This window comes from Barbus barbus (assembly GCF_936440315.1).
Source record: "Barbus barbus genome assembly, chromosome: 39".
NCBI lineage: Eukaryota > Metazoa > Chordata > Actinopteri > Cypriniformes > Cyprinidae > Barbus > Barbus barbus.
Window position 1 is genome coordinate 17029456 of NC_136717.1, and position 24119 is coordinate 17053574.

The window sequence follows — 24119 nt, forward strand, 5'->3', positions numbered from 1 at the left end:
CATTTAACTTATACAAAACCACACAAATTTTATGAATTATATAATTTCTTATAGATTTCCCAGATTGAATGCTTTCTAAGGCTGAATAACTATCAGATATAATCACTGAGTTATTTAAATCATTTCCCTCTACCCATTCCAAGGCCAACAAAATTGCAACCAACTCTGTTGTGTATACTGATAAGTTATCTGTTATTCTTTCCTGACATATTACCCCATTCTTTGGAGTATATACTGCTGACCCAGCGTGTCCTGTGTTTGGATCTTTGGAACCATCTGTAAATATGAATGTATGGTCAGAAAAATGCATATCCAGATAATATTTAACAATATCCCTCACTGCTACTTCCTTTGTTATATTTTTGATTTCCTTATAAATGCCTAAATCTACATCTGGTATAGGGAAAAACCATGGAGGAATAGGAGGGATTGAAACCGTTGAACAGTACTGTAATTTATTTAATCCTATATTCTCGGCTTTCACATCGCCAATCTTCTGTCGAGATTCGCACTCGATCATCCTCGACGCCAAGAACACATCCGGGCACTTTCACCAGGCAAGAGGTCCTCGCTGCAGCCTGTAGCACGATGATGTACTGGATCAGATCCTGTACTGGACGTTGTTATGCTACAGCAGCGAGGACCCTCTCTCACGAGGACGCAAGATCGCTGAACAGCTTTACATATAAAGTAGGAACAATTATTTTAAGAGCGTAAATACTGCTATACACATTTATTTATTTTTGTTTATTAATTCATTTCTTTCACAATATTAATTCAATATCAGACAGATTTAAATGTCACTCGAAGTTAAATGTAGTAGAAATAATAAAAAAATACTTTTCCTATACTTTACTCACGCGTGTTTAATTTTATTTATGATATCTTTCAAAAATATTTAATAGATTTAAAGTTTTAACAACTCACATTAATTACCAGAAGAAGAATATCTATGTTTCTTGCTGTATAAATCACGGTTTGTGTAGATAAATTGCTCCGGAATGAAAGAAGCACCCTGCATAATCAAGTAGATATAGTTGTTAGTATATATACAGCCCTACAATGACTCATTTGTGGATTAGAGATAAACACGATGTTTTAAAATCTCAAATAAACAAATGGCACCTACTAATACAATGAGTTCCTCGTCAAATGCTCAAATTCCTTAACTCGAATAATACAAGATTCTATATTCACCAAATCAATCAGTCTCCGTAGAGACCGTCAAAAATTGCCAGTGCCGACTATATTTCAAGTCGTCACGGCGGGGTATTGGGTAAAGTTTTCAATTAGCAATAATCGCGCCTCGGATAAACCTCATAGGCTACGATACTGCCACTGCGCAAAGCTGATGTCAACATAACCAGAGAGGGGACGTGACCAAACCAAACACGAGTCCCCTCGACGGTAAGCACACTTACTACTCCCTCTCTTGTAGACAGGGTCGCTGCGAAGGTGTAAATGCTGCAGCAAAAGTACGTCGTGAAAAATATGTGTTTTATGAACGTTTTAAACAGATATATATACAGACTATTGGTTAACCTCGCGCAGTGCATGCTGGGATATACAGCAGTTTTCAAGTATACGGAGAGCAAAGTGCCACAAACCGTTTACAAAACAATTTAATAACATAGACGCGCACGCGTAAATAAAAGTCAATTTTCTCTGCAGTCAGTGGCAATGCAATGCTGTGATTCCTTGTTTCTTTTTCACATGAATAATATACAGCCCGCTTTTAATGTAGGAACTGCAAGTGGCCACCAGATGGCGGTATTGATCTTAAAAAATCATTTTAAAGTGATTAAAAGTGTAAATCTGTGCTAAATTTGGAATATAATAAATAATATGCATTTAAATGCAAGTTAAAGATCAAATTCGCCAGTGAAGTTGTTCAAGTTATCACTCGAGTTGTTGCAGCTGATGATTCATTAGCTTGACATTAGAACATCACGTCTATAAAATGTTGCACATTATAAAACTCGATCTACAAACGTACTATGTGTCTTCATATCGTGGAATTATGCTAACGATATTATTCGGAAAATAATTACTTATTTAAACGATTCGGAATGCTAACTTTCGGGACATTCACGTTTGACTAGCTTGTTCTTAACTAACGTACTCCCAAGAAATACATAGGCTACCTTATGGGCTAATGCAAATAGCATCAACAATCGTGTGCTGTTTTACCTACCTGACTCTCAAATCATCAACGTTGATCAAAGATGCTCTTGCACTGCTTATGTCTTGTAGTTGCACAACAAACCACCAACATATGCATGCAGATTCACCAGTTCACAATCAGTTATCCTACATTTTACACTTTGTTTTACCCTTAATATTATACTGAATTGCTTTCTTTTTCATGATTTTGTTATTGATTATTTTCGTCGATCATTTTTAGGCTTCATTGATAGAGATGACTGAAATAAAAAATCCCAGAGCTTTATTGAGCACATACAATTTATTACAAATCAAATTGAAAAATGACAGGATGATTAAGTTTAATTAAATGTGAAACATATTGTCATTGTCCATAGTACATGCCATTTAAATACAGAGTTATACAGTAATAAGTCATGCAAAAACGGAATTAGCCTATTCTTAAAAATAATGATTCTTTATCGTCATTGATGGTTCCATGAAGATAACATCCACAGAAACTTTCCATTTTACAAAAGGTTCTTTACAGAGAAAAAAAAGGTTCTTTAGATGTTTAAAATGATCTTCACACTAAGAAATCAGGTTCTTTTACGAACTGTGGACTGAAAGGTTCTTTGGGAAGGAACCAAAAAGGTTTCTTCTGTCATCACTGTGAAAACCATGTTTTTAAAGCGTAGTGACTCTTTTTATATAGTGTAGTCTACATGTAAGTGTAACGGATTATCAAAAAAGTGGGGACTTACGTAACCAGAGAGAAGTCTATTTTTACTAGAAGGTTCGGTTATGATTTGAAAAAATAACAATAAAAATAAAAATGAAACATAAATTGTTCACAATAAGATCTGTAATATGCGTTTAGAAAATTTCATGTCGACTAAAATGCCTAATTATTTGTGGAGCTCTTTGGAATTGCGCATTATTTGATGATTATCAGTCATACAGGAAACCATCTATTATAATCAGAATTGTAATGTCAAACACACTGTCTCACCTTCATATATGACAGGGTTTGCCAACTCTGGCCCTCAAGATTCACTTTCCTGCAGAGAGAACCCTGATCAAACTCCCCTGCTTATCTTGCAGTCTCAAAAAAACATTTCCAAGCCTGTGCCCTGGAGGCACACCAACACTATAAATTTTCATATACATATATGTTTAATGAATTGGCTCATTAGTAGACTTCAAGACCTGAAATGTGGGTAAAATAAGGGAGATATCCAAAATGTGCACTGTTGGTGTGCCTCCAGGAACAGGGTTGAGAAACACTGCCGTACAGTGTCCCATTCATCATTTGAGATTTCAGAAGTGTCCCTCGCTAGCGTCCCTCTCTGTGGCCACTACTAAATGTGTCCTCAATGCACATTTCTGCTAAGCTGACACTGAGGTGAGCTTCACAGCAGGCTTCTACCCAACAGTCAAAGCAGCGTTACTTCACAAAAGAGTTGTCTTGGAGAAAGACCACAAGGGCTTAGGGTACCATTTGGGACAGGGTCTAGTAATAATAAAAAGATCTTGATTAGCTTGTTCTGGTGTATTTTATTAGGGCTGAATCTAAACTCTTCAGACACTTTGGGCATGTCGAGAGTGGAATTGTTGAGGTGCATAGAGTTGCCCTTGCACACAGAATTGTTCCGGTGCATGGAGGTCCAGCTCGCTCTTCTAGAGGGTCTGGATCAGGATGGAGGGCTTCTCATCCAGCTTGCTGGCACTGCAGCGCGGGGTGGTCACCTTAACCGTGTTCCCAAACTTTGAGTAGTCCACCAAGTAGCTTGTTCTGGTGTATTTATAAGGTTTGAAGCTAAACTCTGCAGAAAAGTCCATCTGGAGGGCTACAGTTGCCAAGGATAGGAATGATCAAAAAATAGAGGAAACCATAGAAAAGAACTTGACGAGGACTTAAAGAAAGACAGGTGAAAATTGCTAACCAGGCCATTTGTCATGTGACTGCTAGATTTGGTCCACCCTCAGGGGTGAGGAACTGCACTTTGGGCACGGCGAGGGCGGAATTGTTGCGCCGCATGGAGTTGTTCTTGCGCATCGAGTTGTTCCGGCGCATTGAGTTCCTCTTGCGCAAAGAGTTCTGGTGTGACAACTCACTCTTCTGGAGCGTCTGGATGAGGATGGAGGGCTTCTCGTCTAGTTCGCGGGCACTATAGCGCGGGGTGGCCACCTTGACTGTATTCCCGAACTTTGAGTAGTCCACCGAGTACACACCCTCTTCCTCGGTCACTATAGGCACGAATCGGTGGCCCCACCGGATCTCCTCGGTCACGTACGAGGTGCGAGCCTGAGTGGAGATGCCTGTGGTCTCCACTACACCTTCCAGGATCACGATGACCTCCAGATCGCTACACTGCAGCTCCATCTCCGAGAGATCGTACAGAGGACTATCCTTATCGATGACGTGACATATGATCAGGGGAGCCAGCAGGAAGATGCTGTTGCTGGTAGCTGCGCTTTCTGTCTGGACGTCGATCTGGTGGATGGGTATAACTTCGCCCTCTGGTGTAGTGGTCTTCCGGACCACTTGGAGGCGCACAACCGCGTTGATGATCATGCTTTTGCGCAGATCACCTACCCGGATCATGAAGCACAGGCGGTTGTTGCGCACGGCGATGACGGCTTGGCGGCTGAAGATGAGGGTCTCGGCGCGCCGGTGGGACTGGGCGGTCTTCATGAAGATGCAGCCCAGCATGACAGCGTTAATTATCAGGCTGATGATGTTTTGTAATATGAGCAACGTGATGGCTGTGGCACACTGCTCTGTTATCATGCGGCCTCCGAATCCTATTGTCACCTGCACCTCGATGGAGAAGAGGAAGGCAGAAGTGAAAGAGCTGGATAAGACAAAGAAAAAAAGACCAAAGATATATTAGGCCTCTAGAACTATTCAAATAAAGGGAATGTACAACCTAGTAACTATATATATATATATATATATATATATATATATATATATATATATATATATATAAAAAAAAAAAAAAAAAAAAAAAAAAATATATATATATATATATATATATATATATATATATATATATATATATATACACAGTTCTTTAATGGTTTCTATTTAATATTATGCATACTGAAATTATGATTTTTAAATGATTCTTCTATTTTTTTTATTCTAAATTTTCTGATCATTGATATTTTCCATAATTTATATATATTACATAAATGTCAAGTTTTAGTGATTTTTACTATTAATTTGTGGAAAATACAGATAAAGAATGAGTAGGTACGTCTAAACATCTTACTTAGGCAATAGGCAATATATTTTTATTTTATATATTACTTATATATAATATAATACATTCTATGTATCTCTCTGTGTGTGTGTGTGTATATATGTGTATAATTTCAGTTAATAAATTAATTTCTTTACATATTAAGCAATTATTAATTAAAACAGATATATTTAAATATTCTTTAAATATTTTTTATTAATGATTATATTAATATAGATTAGGCCATATAATTGCATATATGTAATTGTATTCATATAATTATTTTATCATTCTTGTTTTAAAGTGTACAAAAAGTAGTAACATTTACACAAATTGTAAGAATAAAGAATGAGTTGTTATATAGTAATTTTATTCTCTATAGAAATATTTCCTTTTCAACAAGTTCTGCTTTAAAATGTACCATGGAGCTAAACTGGCTACAACATTTTTTTTTTTTTAACTTAATAGATTTACTGGAATTAAATTAAAATATATATTTTCAGTTATTAGTCTGCCATTATACATTTTGATGCACGGTATAAATGGTTGGACATTTAATTAATTGATTAAAATATGAATTTAGTAACATTAATTTAGTTTGAACATTATTAGTCTCCATCTGCACAAACATAGTCAAGGCAGACTATTCTGATGTCTATTACTTTATATTTTTTTGTACAATGGCCAGTACGACTTGATCACACTTACCTGACATTAGTGACACACTGCTCTACACCAGAATTACGGTTAGGGTTCAGATCTCCGTGCGCAAAGGCCACCAGCCACCAGAACATAGCGAACAGCAGCCAGCTGCACAGGAACGTCATGGAGAAAATCACCAGGGTGAAACGCCATTTGAGATCCACCAAAGTAGTGACCACGTCCTGCAGGAATCTGCCCTGCTCGCGGATGTTTTTGTGCGACAAGTTGCATGCGCCGCTCTTGGCGATGAAGCGCGCTTTGTTCACGCGGTCCCTGAACACGGGCTTGCGGGGAATCGGCGACACGAGCGCCGGGGAGAACGCGAACTCCTCGGGAATGATGCTTTTGCGCGGCAGCATTATTTGAGCAGGTCACTGCAAACGGTCAGGAAAAAAAGACTCTCCATTCAATGACTGTCAAAAGCGCAGCTCAAGTTCAATTACCATACTGAATCTGCCATCTAACTCTGTTCAGCAAGCATAAACTAAAGTTAAAAATATTATTTTGCATCTATCAGACCTTAATCTTGGTATTGTGTCAGTTTATACAATAAACATCACACGAACATCAGCACACACTCACCGCGTAAAGGCTTCAAAGTATCTTCAGTATCTTTATGATGATTGTGCTGCGCTCTTACAGGACTTTACACACATGGGCGGTACATCACTGTCCTGCTGCCTCCGAGAAACATTCACTCTGGAGAGAAGAGTCGAAAACTACTTTCAAAGATTTAATTAACTAAATTTGCCCTATTTTATAGATTTTAAAATGAAAATATTATATCATAGAAACTGAAGAGTTAGTCGTAGAGAAACTATAGCCTATACAAAATAGACCATATAATAGGAACAGATAAGCTGGCAGACAAATTTTTGAGAGATTTAAATGGAGAAAAATGTCTGTGTATGTGTCAGTGCAATCTAATGAGTTATTGTAAGAGTGCAAGGGCTTTCAAACTGGGGTCTGGAGACACCTGAGGGCCACAAGGGGGCGCTAGAAAGACTACGAAAATGTAGTTTAGTTTAGTTTTTAACTGAAAAACATATTTTTGGTAAGGGGTAACTTTTTATACTTTTATATTATTCGACACATTTATGGACTGCACCTTTTAGTTTTATTTTGCTTTCTGAAGACAGTAAAATGAGATTAATTGCGAATGTTTTGTTTAGTTGACAGCCTGTTTAACAATAAAATAATAATAATAAACCTAAATGTGCCTATTGTTTTTTAATTTTTATGACTAAGCGTTTTCTGCTATGAGACACACACACACACTTAAGAGTAAGTTAAGAGTAGTTTGTCTGAGGCGTCCTTAGCTGCTCACTGATTAAGGCAATGTTCTCTGTAAAACTGCTTTGGAATGATATTTATTGTGAAAAGTGCTATACAGATACAAATAAATCTGAATTAATAATGTTATTCTTCAGGTTTATGTACCTAACTTTATCCTAATAGAGTAGGATAAAAGACGCTGGCAACTTACAAAGTAAACATTACCCTGATTTGCTTTGGCTTCAGTACATTTTCACAATCTAAAAGGCAACTATTTGTTTGTTGTCTTTATAATATCACACTTAATATGTACACACTTAGTATAAATGGGTTTCTGTATATGGAAATATATAGCTGCCTTTATTATTTAGGAAAGAGGCAAGATTTAACCGTATTTGGGAGTCCTTGGCATCAAGTTCCATGAATTAGTCAAAATCTGAACAGAAGGGGACGCTGTGTAGCAAACTATTTTTTTCTACACAAGGGACTTAGAAGTATTGTAAAAGTTAAATGTGACACAGTCCTTTTTTCTTCGCCATTTAGTGTTTTACCCCCCTTTTTAAATAATTGTTTACATGTTTTGCTGAATATTAGTGCCTGTGCAAAGGATAGGATAAGAGATAGACACACAAATCAATTTTTATTTTCATGTGTACAAAAAAAGTTAGGCAAATATAGCAATGCTGTTAAATGCTTATGATACAAATGCCATATTAAATAAAATAGGCATATGCACATTTAAAACAGTCCATCATGACTAACATGCAAATACCTGAAATTTGTAGTAATTACAAAAAACCTTGAAAAGTTTTTGACTGAAATGTGCTGCTGTTGGCTCTTAGTTAAGTTTTATGTCATGTTTTCACCAGAGTGTGTAAAGCTTGTCAGTTGCACTTTTACGCACATGGGTGCGTTCACAAGTTACTGGAATATCACTGCTCGAGTGTAACATCACAGCTCACTGCAAATATCACCGGCCCTCACAGTCAGCGTCCAGTGAACGGAACGAAATCCCACAGTGGTTGCAGCTATGCATCATTTTACTGCAGGGACAACGCGTCACTTACAACATATTGTTTAGATCATCTTTGGTTGTAACTTCCAGAAAGCAGAGCAATCAAATAAAGAAAGCTGAAGGTTAAAAGGTGAAAGGAAGGTGTGGGTACAGACTGGCACTCCATTAAAGGACGAGGAGAGAAACAAAGGATGTTATGTGTATAATATATCGCTTGGCTGTACAAAGACTGCAGACTCATTTTGACATCCTCATAATAAGACGTCATAGCGGCTTAGAAGAGAGAAATTACATGGTTTGAAATGATATTTAACTTGTAGTGTACTCAGAAAAAGTGTAGACCTGTTTGCTTAGAGCATTAAAATATAAGGTAAATCTTTTATGGTGTTTTTATAGGATGAATCTCTAGGGTGAATATATATACATACATATATATATACACACCTTATATTTGTGAAACTCACCCTCTTAGGGTTTTGGATAAGGAGCAAATGTTTAAAACGGAATATTACTTAACTAAGACTGACACAACATTGCCACCAAAGCGAAACCCCCCCCCCCCCCCCCCCCCCACTAAAAATTGTTTTTTGGTTAAGTAATTTGTAAAAGAGGAATACAGTACAAACTACAAAGTATAAAATACAATCAGTTTTGTATATAGGGTGTGAATAAAACATTAGGGTTGATCTGGTGGACATTGCAGGACTAGAAAGTGAGGGCTCACGATTCTGTCGAGAGTACAACCACAGGCATGTGAGGGTGCAGGCTTTGGGGAGCCAGCTATATTTGTCCTCCTTCCCTAAATCTGTATCAGCAATGCACTTCAGACAGACAGACAAGAGCGTCAGGCCTCAATCGGACAGACGTGCTCTGTACAGTGTTGGTACTAATCAAAACACAGTAGATAAATGCTTATTGCTTATGCATTTCAGAGTACACACGTCATCGACTTAGAAAAAGAGCCGTAAGGTAAGAAAATACGAAAAAAAAGAGTCTAATACTGTGCTTCATATAAAACAATAACAGTTCAGAGTCCGTGTGTAGTTGAGTCCTTTCCGATGCAACTGGCAAAAATGGCTGCCATTTTTTTTTCATAAGGCCAATAGTGGTATAAACCAATGTGGTGACGGAGATGAGTGACTACATGTCGGCTTTGATGAAGGATGCAAATAAGCCGTCCTCTTGTTCCATGAGAATCTCTGGTTTTCCATACTCCATGATGCTTCCTCGCTTCATCACAATGACTAGATCAGCCGTCAGGATAGTGTGGACACGATGCTGTGGAAAACAGGCACAATCAAGTAAATGTGTGCAAATGTATTTCAATTAAAGCATCACCTTAGTGGTCAAGATTGTTTAACTGTGCCCTCTGACTGTGCGCTAAAGTGTTCCAATAGGTTGCACAAATAGGAAGCTCTTGGTTACCAACCAATGTGGCAGGGCGTAGGCATCGAGGGGCGGAGCCAAAGCACGGTTACTTGTGTGTCCGGACTAAGATGCTGAAGAGGCTGTTCTCCTGTGCCAAGAGGTTAGGAGCGCTGTCACACTCTACCAGAGTCCCAGAGGAAAACACCAGCACCTGCTCCGCCTCCAAGATGGAGGAAACCAGGTGCTGTGTCAGAGGAAGAGAGACGGGTGGACAAAGAAGGAGAAAGAAGAGAGGGGAAAAAGGTGATGAGGGTGAGGAGAGGAAAACGGGTGAAAAGGTGCAGCAGACAGAGATCATGCATTTATTCAGAGCTCAATCGTGTTCTCTGACACAAACAGAGGCAGAAAGGCCATTTTTGTGTATCTGTTGCTCTGAATGACAGTACAGACTACAGTGGCTGCAGGCTTATAATATTCTTATGAGCCAATGTGTTAATGCCAAGAGATTGATAGTGACTGATTATCAGCTGTCAGAAGTGGTGAAGAAAGATGAAAACAGAGAAAGGATTGAAGATGTCAAAGCCTGGCAAGCATTAAAAGTCCTTTTATCCCTTTAAAGATCTATTTCTGTATTGTATTTCTGTGCCCATTTCTTATACAGACCAGCAAAAAAAAGTTGATTTAGGGTAACTTACTGCTATAGTGACAACCGTCCGATCAGCAAATGCAGTCATCACCACTTTCTGAAGAATATTTTCCTGTTGAATTTACCACAAAAAAAGTTTTTTCCAGCATTCAGTGTTCAGAAATTATGCATTTTTTTTCCTAAACACGACCCAAACAAGATCGAAATTGACCTCATTTTAATACAATCCAATCAACTCCCAATATTTTTTTCTCAATGAATTTCCTGTTTCAATCTATAATACATTACATTATGTAAGTAAAATGTGTTGGGAATGTTTTTATAAATGTTTTGCGAATGATATGACATGTAATGGATGTATATTCAAGCCTATTCCCAATGCCTAAGAAAAAAATCTTAAGACAAGTCATAATTATTAGATAAAAAAAATCTAAACTATGAGATACTAAATGGTAATTATGAGAATAAAGTCAAAATTATGACTCATAATTATTAGATAAAATGTCATAATTATATTAGAAGTCCAAATGCTTTGTCATAATTATTGCTTCTTCTCCTCATAATTTCAACGCTTTTGTAAACCTGATTTCATCTCAAATTTTTTACTTATGATGTAGTATCTCATAATTTTGACTTTTTATGTCATAGTTATGGTTTACCAAATCATGATTTTTTTTCTTATGGAATGGAAATGGTCTTCCGTAGACGTAGATGTGGTTTTACCGTGGCCATGTCTATAGAAGCTGTCGCCTCATCCATAATTAGAATGCTGCTTTTGCGGACAAAGGCCCGTGCAAGACAGAAGAGCTGTCTTTGTCCCACGCTGAAGTTCTCCCCTCCTTCTGTCACCACAGCGTCTGGGGAAAGACATACGTACAGCATGATGCTTTACAGCTGTTCAGATCGACCAAATATCCCTCTTAAATAAATCTGAATGCTTCAGGTCATCATGAAAAGGTCAGAAAACTCCAACATTTCATTGCAATAGAAAATTTTCACTTGGTGTCAAAATCATGAGGTGACTGACATTATGGTGTCAGCCGATCCTGATAAGGGCTGAACAGTTGGAGAGGTTCATTCTTACCCAATCCTCCTGGGAGTGCTTTCACCATATTCTTCAACTGAGCGATTTCAAGCGCTTCCCAAAGCCTGTCATCAGTGCAAGTGCACTCGGGGTCAAGATTTAACCTAAAAATGCGCAAGTGCAAACAAAAGCACACATAAAAAAAATTTGCAGACATTCAAATCACCCAAAATGAAAACTGCCATCATTTCATCATATCTTATGTCGTTACAAACCCATAAAAAGACGAAAGGAGACATTTAGCAGAATGTTCATTCTGCTCTTTCTTACAATGAAAGTGAAGGAAGACTGCGGCAAAAAAGCACCATAAAAGTATGACTCATGCGCTATATTCAAGTCCTCTGAAGTTATATGATAATTCTGTGTAAGTAACAGTATCGGTATTCAGTAGTCAAGGGCTACTGAGTGTCTTGTCACCAGTAATCATTGGTTTTGATATGTGGTATTTTAAAAGTTTGGTGTCTGTAAGATTTATTTAATTTTTTTAAGAATGATCAATTATTTTATTCATCAAGGATGCATTAAATTGATCAAAAGAGACAGTAAATATATTTATAATGTTACAAAGGATTTGTAATTCAGATAAATGATGTTTAAAAATGTTATAATCCTGAAAAAAATATATCACGGTTTCAACAAAATTATAAAGTAGCACAAATTCAGCATTAATAATAATGTTTATAATGTATCAAATTAAGAGTTTACAAGGATTTCTGAAGGATCATTTGACAATGAAGACAAGAGTAATGGCTGCTGAACATTTAAATTTGCCTATGGAATAAATTATATTTTAAAGTAAATTAAAATAGAAAACAGTTACGTGAAATTGTAATAATATTTCACTATTCAACTGTAATTTGGGCCAAATAATTACAGTTTTGTGAACATAAGAGACTTCAAAAACGTTGAGACGTTTCAAAAACGTTAAAAAATAACCATCACTTTCATTGTATGGAAAAGAGCAGCTCGAACATTCTTCAAAATAACTCTTTTCTTGTTCCACTTAAGAAAGATGTGGGACATCATAACCCTGAATAAATATGACAGAATTTAGTTTTTTGGATTAACTTTCCCTTTTAATGAATAACACACTCAGGGGACGTAGTGTTAATGCACCCAATGACCATAAGAGGAAATGCTAATGAACCCATTCCAACTACAGCTTATTCCTTTATGGCCCTAAATTTTCCGAAATTAAAATCGAGGAAAGATTTCCTGTACTAATAATTTGTACGCTCTGTCTCCTGGACCCAATGATCCATTAGGCCTGCTTCGTATAAACATTGTCATGACAACAGCTTGCCCAAAACCATTCCCAGACGACTTGTGATGGTGGTTCGGTTTTATTTTCTTTTTTATCCCTTGGCGGCCTCTTTAAACAAACCCCATATGCTCACTGTCTTCAGAAACAAACATGACACTTAGTATCCGTGAGAAGTTCAAACAAGCTTGGAGCCGAGGACACTTGTAGATACATATTGAACATCCAGTGAAATAAATATTTAACACTGTTTCAAAAGAAACATATAGGGGAATAAAATACTAAATCCATAAGAATGTATAGCTTATTCTGAGAACAGCAGAGTTATGCAATACCAGTATATCAAAACGCCCCCTATTTCACATCCTGGGGATCCCTGTTTTGTAAATGATCTGTGTTTATGCTGAACTTCTGATTAAAAATGTCAGGCAGGAAGTGCGTGTTTATTGTCCCTGGTCTTGTCTGTTTGGGTCAGTTTAGCCTTAGTGAGTGCGTCTGAGGTGCATGCATTACGCAGAGACAAATGCATTTTTGTGTCTGTTTGTATCTTTGAGCGAGCATGTTTGCGTGTTTATACCGGATGGAGCCGCTGAACAGCACTGGATCCTGTAGAATGATTGACAGACGGGATCTCAGGGTTTGGAGTGGAAGCTTGCAGATGTCAATGCCATCAATAACAATCTTTCCTAAAGCAAAAAAGATAATGTCACACACAAGTTTTGAATTAGATTTTATTTTTATATTTTTAGTTGCCATGCGTCAGCTTCCCAGATATTTAACATAACTATATAAGATGTATATAGCTGTATATAGCTCCTCGCAAAATCTCAAACTAATCAAAATAATTTTTCTTCTTTCCCCGGAGGATTGTTTTATTAGCTTTGGGTGTTCAGATCAGTTTACAATAACTTGACTTTAATACATAGTGGTCTGTAGTGGATATCAGGAGACCAAACACAGCTCTTAAGATTTTCATTTTACCTTTATATGGACACAGTGAAGACAGAGTCCATGCACTGCTGATTTAAAACATCTCTAACAGCCGTGCTCATGTGCGCAAAACAGCATGAACTGTTTGATTTGGTAAAGATTTATTTTGACTAAGAGAAATATGGTAATGCTGCACGCTGAAAAAATATGATAAAATAAAATCAATATCCCTAAAATAACACTATTTAGTTATAACCGTTATTTATAGCATTGCATTAATTCTTCTGCATCATTTTTTGTTTAATTACGAAGGAAAGAAGTAAAGATTTCTTTAAATGCATTGGTGAACGTTGTACTAAATATATTGCATGATTTAGATAACAGTTTTTTATACACTTTCTGTTTGATATCTTACAACAAATGAAGCTATGGTTCCGTTTTAAATCAACCAGACTAAGACATTTTGTCAATAATGACAGTAAGACTCAACAGATCTCTATGGTTAATGTCTAAATATAACATCATGGCTACTGTAAAAGTGACAGTAACCATAAGGTAAAAGAATAAACAACACTGGCAAAGAAATAAATGCTTCTAGGGTAAGCAGCTGTGGACATTAAAAATAACTTTATCAAATACGTCCACAGCTTTTTTTTTTCTTCTTTAGAGATCCAGGGTCAGCTTCTCCCCAGCGGCAAGCTTGACATACATCTGAGCGCTGTAATGTTCAGTGAACCATAATATTTCATTAAATAGAGACTTGGAAGATGTCCTGGGAAGACCTACCATCGAAAACATCCACCATGTTGAAGAAGGCCAGAGACAGCGAAGACTTTCCACTGCCCGTTCTGCCACAGATGCCCACCTGGGACAAAAAGAACAACACGTAAGCACTTGACACCGCCTGACATTTTCAGATTGCTTTTGTATAAACATGCTCAGGGCTGCTCTCCTAAATTACACAAACTAGTGCGGACAGTTACAGTTCCCATGTCACAACAAGAAGCCATCTGTGCTGTCGTATATTGAGAGCCAGGGCACCTATTAAAAACAAGTTAGACTAATAAAGATAAAAGCTTATGACGGAATTGCAAATTGCTTAGGTTTTGCTACACTGTGTAGTTGATATTCAGGCAGAGATTAACTGTGGTTTTGCAGTACAATGAGAAAATAAACGCTACAGTGACAAAACCGCAAGTGAGTGTTATGTGCTACAGTACATCAGGTCGATCGGTATCAGCTTTGGTTGGAGGTTGTGACATCTAGGATCATTTTAACGGGCAACATACATTAGACAGATTGAGAGTAATAATATTGTTTATTTATTGAACTGTTATTTTAATATTTTTATTATACTATTGTAGTATTTATTAATAATTGGAATTAAATGTTATTTTCTTCATTTTAATTTTATAATGTGCTTTTATTATTATTTTTTTAGTTTTTTTATATTTCTATTTAGCTTTAATTTAATTTTATTTCAGTTTTAGCTAGGGCTGTCAAATCCAATATAAATATTTACATATATATATATATATATATATATATATATATATATATATATATATATATATATATTTACATTTAGTAATTTAGCAAACACTTTTATCCAAAGCGACTTACAAATGAGGACAATGGAAATATATATGTATTATGTGTGTGTTTTGTTTTTTTGCAAATATGATTTATTCTAATGCAATACTCTCATCGGTTTTCTATCAGCTGTGACATAGGCTTTAAATCTGCATGTTTTCATATTTAATCCAAGGGGGGGTTATTTGTTTTTTTACCTTTATAGAGGGCATTTTCCCACTAATCTCATTATCTTTCATTTCAAATTTTTGCATTTGATCTATAAATTCAATTATAATAATTTGATTGTTATTATCTATACGTTGTCAAATTAAATAATTTACACTGAAAAATACAACTAGGCCTATATTAAATTATGAGATTTCTTTCTTTTTTTTTTTTTGAATATACAAACAAGAAATGATGGTGGAAATTATATTTTTCAACGAAATGAAAACGCCAGTAGTGAGCGTTTAATGAGTGAGTCATTGAGTCGTTCATTCAGACGATTCGTTCAAACGGCAGATTCATCAGATGTTTATGCATGGGCTAATGAAACTTTGACTCAACCGATTCGTTCAAAACACTGAATCATTCAGCAATGAATCGTCTGGTTGCTTTGAGATACATTTTGATTCCGCCAAAAATGTAAGTGACCTAATATTATTGTATTTGCTCATTGAACTGTTTATAGATCTTTTAAACAGTCGTAATGGTGAGTGATGTTGCCTAAATAACTGTATTTTAAATATAAAAACTTTCCATTTTTAACTTGTACCTCAGTATGCTGAGTTTCTTGGTGTTGCGTGCTTTGATTTCTCCTGGAGAGGCCCCGTGAGCCTCGCCTCAGCAGCGATACCTTATACTGGTAATAGATGCATTATATACAGTAGCTATATCCACTATTCGCCACTTACTCTAAATGTAATAAAATCAGAATAATACTTGCGTTTTGGTGTTTACATAGTTATTTTTGGTTAGTGATGTCAATGTCGAGCCTGGACCACAAAACCAGTCATAAGTAGCACGGGTATATTTGTAGCAATAGACAAAAATACATTGTATGGGTCAAAATTTTCGATTTTTCTTTTATGCCAAAAATCATTAGAATATTAAGTAAAGATCATGTTCCATGAAGGTATTTAGTAAAACACACAGAGAGTGTTGCATGTGATAAATCACGATTAATCGGTTTGACAGCCCTAGCAGTTTAGGTCAAGTAGTTAAACTTTTATTTTAGTTGCCAACACAACATTTCTAATTTCCATCTAAATTTAAATTAAAATTTACATAAAAAATGTAATGCATATTTTACTTTCACTTCATTTCAATTATCGAAAACCATTTTTAATAGTTTTAGTTAACAATAACAGCACGGATTTATTGCTTAGTAAACCTGTATTGAATAGCTGTTTAATCACCCTTGCCTATTCATACAACATTATTGAAATATTTACTTTAAAACTGAGAAACAATTTGGATAAAGTAAAAAAAAAGATGCAGAAGTAAATAATTTTTTTGAGAATGGCTTATTGTGTACCTTTTGCCCAGGGTTGATGTGTGCATTGACGTGTTTGAGGACGGGTTTGAGCATGGTGTCATAACGGACACACAAATCATGGATCTTTATCTCTCCATGCTGTGGCCAGTCTTCCGGTACCTGTGAGACATCTGAAATCAAAGAGAATATTTATATATTCAAACTGTTATGAGATAAAAATGAGAAAAACTGACATATCTGACTGGTGATGTGATCTCAACATGACACCATCATGAGGGGCTACCACGTTCATGTGGAATAAAATAGCTTTTCTGGGCCACCAGTTGTGGCATAATTAAATGTGAGAGCATATCATTCATTTCTTTAGGCACAAAAACTTTTTAAGTGTAAAAAAACGTACTGCACCTTTAACCTTTAAAGCATGTTTATGGATATAATTTTGTTTACAGAATGGTTAACTACAGAATGTTCCTTTCTGCCCAGTCAGTGGATTAAGTGCCGCCACACATGACTTTATCTGAGAAGAGTATAAAGAGATCAGTGGCAACAAAAAATTCAGAACACTGCAAGTGAGCACTTTAACAGAGAAGCGTCTCACTGCAGAACACAAGATCCAGGGGGCGTGGTTGAATCCAGATCCAACTCCTCTCACCTTACATATACCTAAACCTACCCATCTCCACCCCCTGATCCCTAAACCCACCCCATCTCCACCCCTAAACCTACCAATCTCCACCCCCTAGATGTGGATCCAACCACGCCCCCTGGATGTTGTGGACTGCAGCGAGCCCTACTTGCTTTAACAAGCTGCAATTAACACAGCTATATATGGTGTCCAAATGTCAAAGTTTAGTCTCATACCTACTGCTATCCAGGCCAGTTTTCCATTTTGTCACTGAGAGGGAGATGGAGAATAAGCTATTGTTTCAGTCTAACAGTGACGCTAACAGGCTATTGCTAAAACTTCTCCTTTTTCTCAGCTCATTCCTGCTTCATCTCTAGAGGCGAGTGTTTAGACTCTATGTACTAAACGCCCTTTCATGATGCTCTCAGTGATTTGTGTCAGGTCGCTCTATAATACACTAAAATGTGAGAAAATGCACATGTAGCAGTGCTTTGGAAGCCAGAAATATGGGTTTTTATCTAGTAGGTATAAATCTTAATTTAGAGTCCAAATAACACTGTGGATAATCATTAAAAACAATACTAATAGTGTCAGGAAATGATTTATTACCCATGGATCCTTCATAGTTCTCAGATTCTGTGCTGAGGAAGCTGTTAACCTTCTTTACCGCAGCCATCTGGACCTCCAGGTCTGCCAGATTCCTCACCACCCAGTTCAGGTAGTTTGTCACCTTAACGCAAAGCATGTTGAGGACTTTTAAGTGCTTTTAAGTGCTTTTAAATAACAGATGGCCACTAGAAATTCAAAAAAGCTGTGTCTAAATGGATAACTCACAGTGAGGGCATATGTTAGACCAAGTCCAACTAGACCAGACTGAGATGTGGACCAGATCGCTGCCACTGCTGCAGTGAGGACAATCACAGCACCCAGATAATCCTGAGAGGAAAATACAAATGCTTTTATTATTTTAAGATACCAAAGTTAGTTGATAATAATACAATTAATTAAATGTTATAATTCTCTGTACCAACTTACTAAATAAATACCATTACTAAAATACCATTGTACATGCTTCTTTAAAAAAAAAAAAAAGTCAACTATTAATATAAATATTAATGAATTTAATTTAAAAAAAGTATCTCTATTCTACATATCATGAGAATATTGTAATGTATTTTAGTGCTTTAATGCAGTGCTTTCGTATGAATTTTTACAATGCAATCGTATAAAAATGATTTTTAGAGACCCCCCCCCCCCCCCCATAAAGCTCCACCCCTAAACCTAACCCTCAGTGGGGCGTAAGCATATTGAACAAAAATAAATTGGATAGTGCGAATGCATATGAATTAGTCAGTAATATGCCAAAATGTAAAATAGCTGGTAGATTGTGTTGGTATTTCTACATTAACTTTCATGATGCCCTCAGTGATTTTTGTCTATTTTATGAGATGGCGTTTTAGTACAGATTTGTAGGATGTGATTCATACAGAAACATACAATTTAGGTTTAGCTCCAACCCTGAACCTAACCTTCAATGGGGCGAATATCAGAATATCATACAAAAACGTACAAATGGGATTGTACAAATTTATATGAAAAAGTGAAAACTACTTTTCTTAGTGATATTTAGTGCCTGTTTATCAGGAAGTAACGATTTTGTTTTCTTTAACCAGTTTGATGGAAACAGAGTTTATTCGCAAATGTTTTATTACAATTTTGCACATAAGTTAAATTTGCAACTTTGTATAGAAAACCAGCTAGTGAATGATATTTATTAAATTAAATCATTATGATAAATTAATCAGCAAGACTGTAATTTTAAACATTACATACACTACATTCTTTATATTAACGTTGTGTTTGAAAGTCGGTTGGAGATGGTTTCTTTACAGCCTATACTATAGTAAAAACTCTTTACTTACAGTTCTGACCTCCAGCCATCGGTTGGCAGCAGAGAGAAACAGGTAGGCCGTGTTGTTGGTGTCAGTTAGCTCCAACATCCGCTGTTTAAAGCGAGCCTCGTGCCTGGAAACAGAGACCTTTTACTTTGTGTCAAAACCATTTAGAATGTGATACAGATCCATGACTGACTACCGCTAACACAGCTGTGACTAATAAGAGCGTTCAATTCATTCACGTAAACACTCTGGCGACTTAACAGAGGAGATGAAAGCTTAATCTCTTAATGTTTATTGTTGTATTACTTCAAGTCAAGGTTGCGTGAATAAGCACAATGTGTTTATAAGAAATGGTCTGGAGCCACTGAGACTGCATCACTTCTGCATGGCTGATATTGTACACAATTGGCTTTGCATCATAAAGACGCATTTCATTTTGTTTTCACTCATATGCAACTACTTAGTTCTGCATCCAGTCTAGAAGAACACAGAGAGAGAAAGTGTGGTTTATTCAAACAGCCACGTGCTTTCGGAAAACCCTCAGTTCACTGACCTGAATGCTCGAATGGTGGTGAGGCCCTCTGCAGTCTCAGAGAAATGACAGAGAAGAGGCAGCTGAGTGGAGTCATCGAGATCTTGCAGATCCCTTTTGGAGAAAAAAACAGCAACAGACAATAGAGCTTAGTCTGGTTCTGGAAGTAAAAATGGCATTCTTATAATCATAGCTGACTTTAAAGGATTTGATGCTGACTTTAAAGGATTATTATCTGTAATTATATGACACTATTGTCTTTTAGAGCTGCTTTAGAGTAGAATCTGATTTGTCTCAATAGATGACTTTCCATAATTGCTTCTGATGTTTCCTGTTTATCTCTGAGAAAATGGTTTGACACAATCTGTATTGTTTAAAGCACTATAGAAATAAACGTAACTTGACTTGAAAGACCTTTTCTTGTGGCACACATCTGAGTGTACCGTATTGTCGAAAAAGAAAAAAAAGTGGAGTGGGGTATTGATTGTTTTGAACAATTTTTAGTTGTATATTGAGATGTGGACATTGTGCTCATAAATGAATGCAAGCTAACAATCAAATGTAAGAAAGGTTCAGTTCAAGCAAATTAAATGATCGGGGAAGTCCAGCGTACATCAACAGATGTACGCTTTCATCTGAAGATCAAGTTATGTCATTATGAATCCAAAAAAATATGAACTTAATTCAGTCAAGTTATTTTGACATGTATGAATTAAACTGGGTTTACTTAATTCAGTTAAGTTAATCCTATACAAAGTCCTTAAGTAGAGAGAACGTTTCCAACGTGTGAAATCCATGATTGAATCACATTCGGCCAAAGAGTGCATTCATCCTTCAGTGAACTACTTACTTGGAAGCAACCCGGAAGAACTTCTGAATGAAGTAGAAAGCCACAGCAAGTGGCACCAGTGCAATTAGGAAGGCAGGGGTGACGAAAGCAATGACCCCAATCGCTGAGAGACAGAGTAGAGTGGAGCGAGTGAGAGACTCTAGTGTCGAGGGAATGTGCTGTGGAGAGAGAATGAAAAAGACGCACATTAGCACGCATACGCCACATTCTTCATCTCATTAATACGATAATGTTGACTACCGCAGCACTGAGGTCACATGTTTGTGTGGAAACCCAAGGCCGCTCTTCTCAGTGGGCTTAAAATGAAAGAGACGTACTTGACACTTGAATCAAACAGATCTCTTTCTGCCTGTCTTTCTCTCACCTGATCGATGATGTTGGTGTCCGCTGAGAAACGGTTCAGGATTTGTCCAAGCGGGGTGACATCAAAGAATCTAACGATGGTATAAAACATTTTATAATGATGGACCTGGTTGAATCGATATCTCATTGTCTTCTTGACTTTCAAATAACAGTAGGTTTCATAATAGTGTGCAAGTACCTGATGGGAGCGTGAATGATCTTATTGAGGAGGTTGTGATGGAGGTTTGTAGCTGCAGCCACTCCTAGAAACTCCACAGTTAAGGAAGTGATGAGACAAAGTACTATCGCTGCTCCACACAGGATAATAAAGACTGGCACATAGGAGCGATGCTGTAAAACACCCCAAAAGCTCCATTTCAGTATAACTATAATGTATAATATGAAAGAAAAGATTTCAAAGGGGAAACAGCAGTGACGTTTCACCTGAGCGATCTGTGTGTCATCATTCCATGTGTAATTGGTTGCATTGAGAAAGGAATTTGCGACACTTTGGTTATGCGGGTTTGAGGACGTCCAAGCCGCTAGCCAATAGTCAATGGCCACCATAACCGAGTGCTTGGCCAGCTTGGACGACACCATCAGGAAGACCATCAGGAAGCCACCTGAGGAAAGGTAACAGCAGCACATCTTCCATTGGATCTTAGAACGGCGGCTGGTGGTGGTGGACATGTTGTCATCGTCATCCTCTTCCACCTCCTCCTCTATGGAATAGAAAAAAGGTGTCCAAGATGTTTTTACAAGTAAAAAAAAAGGAAGTGTTGTGCAGAAATGCTAAAGAAGTACTACCTTCATCCTCATCGTCAATCTGGTTCTTCGCCTCTCTGGAATAGAATGCTCTCCTCAAAGTCTTCCTCTCCAGAGTGGTCTGACTCTCCATTTCAGTCTCCTAAAACAAAGAGACATAAACAGTTTTTCATATGCTTCTTCAAAACTGTTTAGTGTTATTTTTTTTACATTCTTTGTTTTAAGGCTGAAATACATTACACAATATTTGCACCGATTTTCTGTTTGGAAAAGTCAATGATAGTTGCCAAAATTCATAGCCAGTCTGGATTTTGGTCAGCTCGAGTTGACATATGAAGGACACAGGTATTTGTTTAGCGTCAGACTATGATTTAGTCAAATGATACATAACATGTTTTTATTATTTGTCATGCATCTCTTTGCAACAAGGCACATGTTTCTGTGTGGGTTTGTAGTGTTCAGAATGACTTGAAAGTCTGGTAGTATGTGATCCTCAGTTATTTAGTGTAAGAAGTCCAGTTTTTCTCTGTAACCATTCACAAAGTTGGTAAGATGCACTATGTATGATGCATAGTGCTTTAACAACTGTATAGATTTGCTGGTTTTTAAAGCAGAAGGACCTTTTCAAGCTCCTGGTCTTGTCTGTTCATCAGGGTCTTCCAGTGCTCATAGAGTTCCACATCATGAGTCTGGATGTCTTTTAAGGTCCCCTCTCTCAGCACTGAACCTTCCTTCATGGCTATTATCTACCACAGAGAGAAGGTAAGACAAAGTCTAAAGCCATTTGTTTTTGATTATTTTCAAGTAATTCATCTTTAATTCATAAAAAAAAAAACATTTTCAGAGTATCATGAAGAACCAGCCTCAGAATGTTTAAGATCATCAGTCAGCAAAGAAACCCCAGTATTTACCCAGTCAGCATGGATGAGGTACTGCAGCTTATGAGTGACCAAGACCACTGTCCGCTTGTCATCCTGAAGAAACTTCAGTATCCCCTCCTGCATCAAATGATCACTGAGGTGGATGTCCAGGGCAGAGAACGGGTCATCCTAAAGGTAAGAAACCTCAAATCTAGGTTGACTCTACTTCAATATCTACTTATAATCAATAGTACTTAAACTTTAAAAAGAAAGAAAGAAAGAAACTTGAATTTCATTAATGTCAAACTGATCAAGACTTATCTAGACATTTTGGAACCTGTGTTACATTAGCTTTGCTTAATGTTTGCTTCATTACTCTCTTAAAAATAAAGGTTCCAAAAGGGTATTTTCACAGATATGCCATAAAATATAGATTTTGACTTCCCCAAAGAAACTTTCAGAGGTTCTTAAAAGAACCATTTTTTTCTTATAAAGAACCTTTTCAAACCTTTTTTTGTGCAATGGTTGTGCAAAAAGATTCCTAATGGAACCATAGTATTTAAGAGAGTAAATATAAAATAAATTACCCTTTCAATTCAGAAAACTGTTCAAATGCAGAACATAACTATTTCAATAGAAATGTACTTTAAATGTGCTTAAATCACTTCTCGACTGACCTGAAAAGACACCAAAACAACCCTGTTGACTTTCTAGGATGTGAGACATAACGTCACTCCAAGGAATAGAATGAGGTGAATTCATGATCCTATCCAGAAGGGTGTGTAGTTATGTACAGTAATCCAATAACAGCCCTTACACATAATTGTGTTTTCTGCTATCACTACCACAGTGTACCCTGTGCTATGTGTCAGTTCAGAAATCTCCTCTGGGAAGACCTCTAAAATCAAATTAAAACTGTGGTCATTCATAATACTGGTATCTCACTTGTAGAGGGTGGAGGTAAGAAACTATCATGAAGTTATCTGTATTGGAGAAGTTGGTTCCTACCAGGAAAACAATGTTGGTGTTCTGATATAGAGCTCTGGCCACACAGATCCGTTGTCGCTGACCACCACTGAGGTTAATACCCTGCAGGATTACAACACGCAAACACCAGTTAAACACTTTTGATTCTGATGACGTAATGTAAAAGTCATGGTAGTCTCAATAACAGCTCTTTATTTGATTAGTATCACGGCAGCTGAGGTCAGAGAGCTGGTCTCAAGCCCAGACATAGTGCACAGTCCTGTCTTACCCGTTCTCCGATTTCAGTCTGGTCTCCAAAAGGAAGGAGGTCGATATCTGGTTGAAGCGAGCAGGCATCAATCACTTCTTTGTATCTGTCCAACAGATTCAGAGTTCAAAAACATAAGAATGTTTCCTCAAAGACATAAGGATAGGAATCTTGAACATGAGTTCTCGAGGGAGCGAAAATCAACGATGTCATGACCCAGAGTTTCCACAGTGAGTTTTAATATAGTTGAGATCTAGCTTTGAACG

The 24119-nt window shown here is 36.9% G+C and overlaps 2 protein-coding genes across 2 annotated transcripts in view; both read right to left on the reverse strand.

The window, feature by feature from the left end:
- Positions 1-2423: 2423 nt before the first annotated feature.
- LOC306858528 (ATP-sensitive inward rectifier potassium channel 8-like) lies at positions 2424-7039 on the reverse strand. The gene is made up of 3 exons (XM_079399094.1): positions 6678-7039; positions 6102-6469; positions 2424-5000 (listed from the first exon to the last, which is right to left on the reverse strand). The coding sequence occupies exons 2-3, from the start codon at positions 6452-6454 to the stop codon at positions 4100-4102; spliced, it is 1254 nt and encodes a 417-aa protein (XP_079255220.1). The 5' UTR covers positions 6455-6469; positions 6678-7039; the 3' UTR covers positions 2424-4099.
- A 959-nt stretch (positions 7040-7998) lies between these two features.
- abcc9 (ATP-binding cassette, sub-family C (CFTR/MRP), member 9) overlaps positions 7999-24119 on the reverse strand; it is a 38500-nt gene continuing 22379 nt past the window's right edge. Inside the window, exons 20-39 of the mRNA XM_079399470.1 lie at positions 23875-23959; positions 23628-23708; positions 22671-22808; positions 22380-22505; positions 21802-21901; positions 21439-21716; positions 21194-21345; positions 21017-21086; positions 20653-20810; positions 19824-19916; positions 19295-19397; positions 18207-18308; positions 17982-18102; positions 16787-16917; positions 14461-14539; positions 13322-13430; positions 11484-11587; positions 11123-11256; positions 10449-10511; positions 7999-9663 (exon numbers count right to left, since the gene is read on the reverse strand). Of these exons, the coding sequence (XP_079255596.1) occupies positions 9526-9663; positions 10449-10511; positions 11123-11256; positions 11484-11587; positions 13322-13430; positions 14461-14539; positions 16787-16917; positions 17982-18102; positions 18207-18308; positions 19295-19397; positions 19824-19916; positions 20653-20810; positions 21017-21086; positions 21194-21345; positions 21439-21716; positions 21802-21901; positions 22380-22505; positions 22671-22808; positions 23628-23708; positions 23875-23959 (2365 nt within the window). The 3' untranslated portion in view covers positions 7999-9525. The remainder of the gene's footprint in view (positions 9664-10448; positions 10512-11122; positions 11257-11483; positions 11588-13321; positions 13431-14460; positions 14540-16786; positions 16918-17981; positions 18103-18206; positions 18309-19294; positions 19398-19823; positions 19917-20652; positions 20811-21016; positions 21087-21193; positions 21346-21438; positions 21717-21801; positions 21902-22379; positions 22506-22670; positions 22809-23627; positions 23709-23874; positions 23960-24119) is intronic.

What these genes read in the sequence shown, in the direction of transcription:
- LOC306858528 (XM_079399094.1), bottom strand. Translation starts at nt 6,454, where the DNA reads ATGCTGCCGCGCAAAAGCATCATTCCCGAGGAGTTCGCGTTCTCCCCG. An exon ending in CAGTGTGTCACTAATGTCAG is followed by an intron (nt 5,001 to 6,101) that starts GTAAGTGTGATC and finishes TGTCTTATCCAG; the next exon opens with CTCTTTCACTTCTGCCTTCC.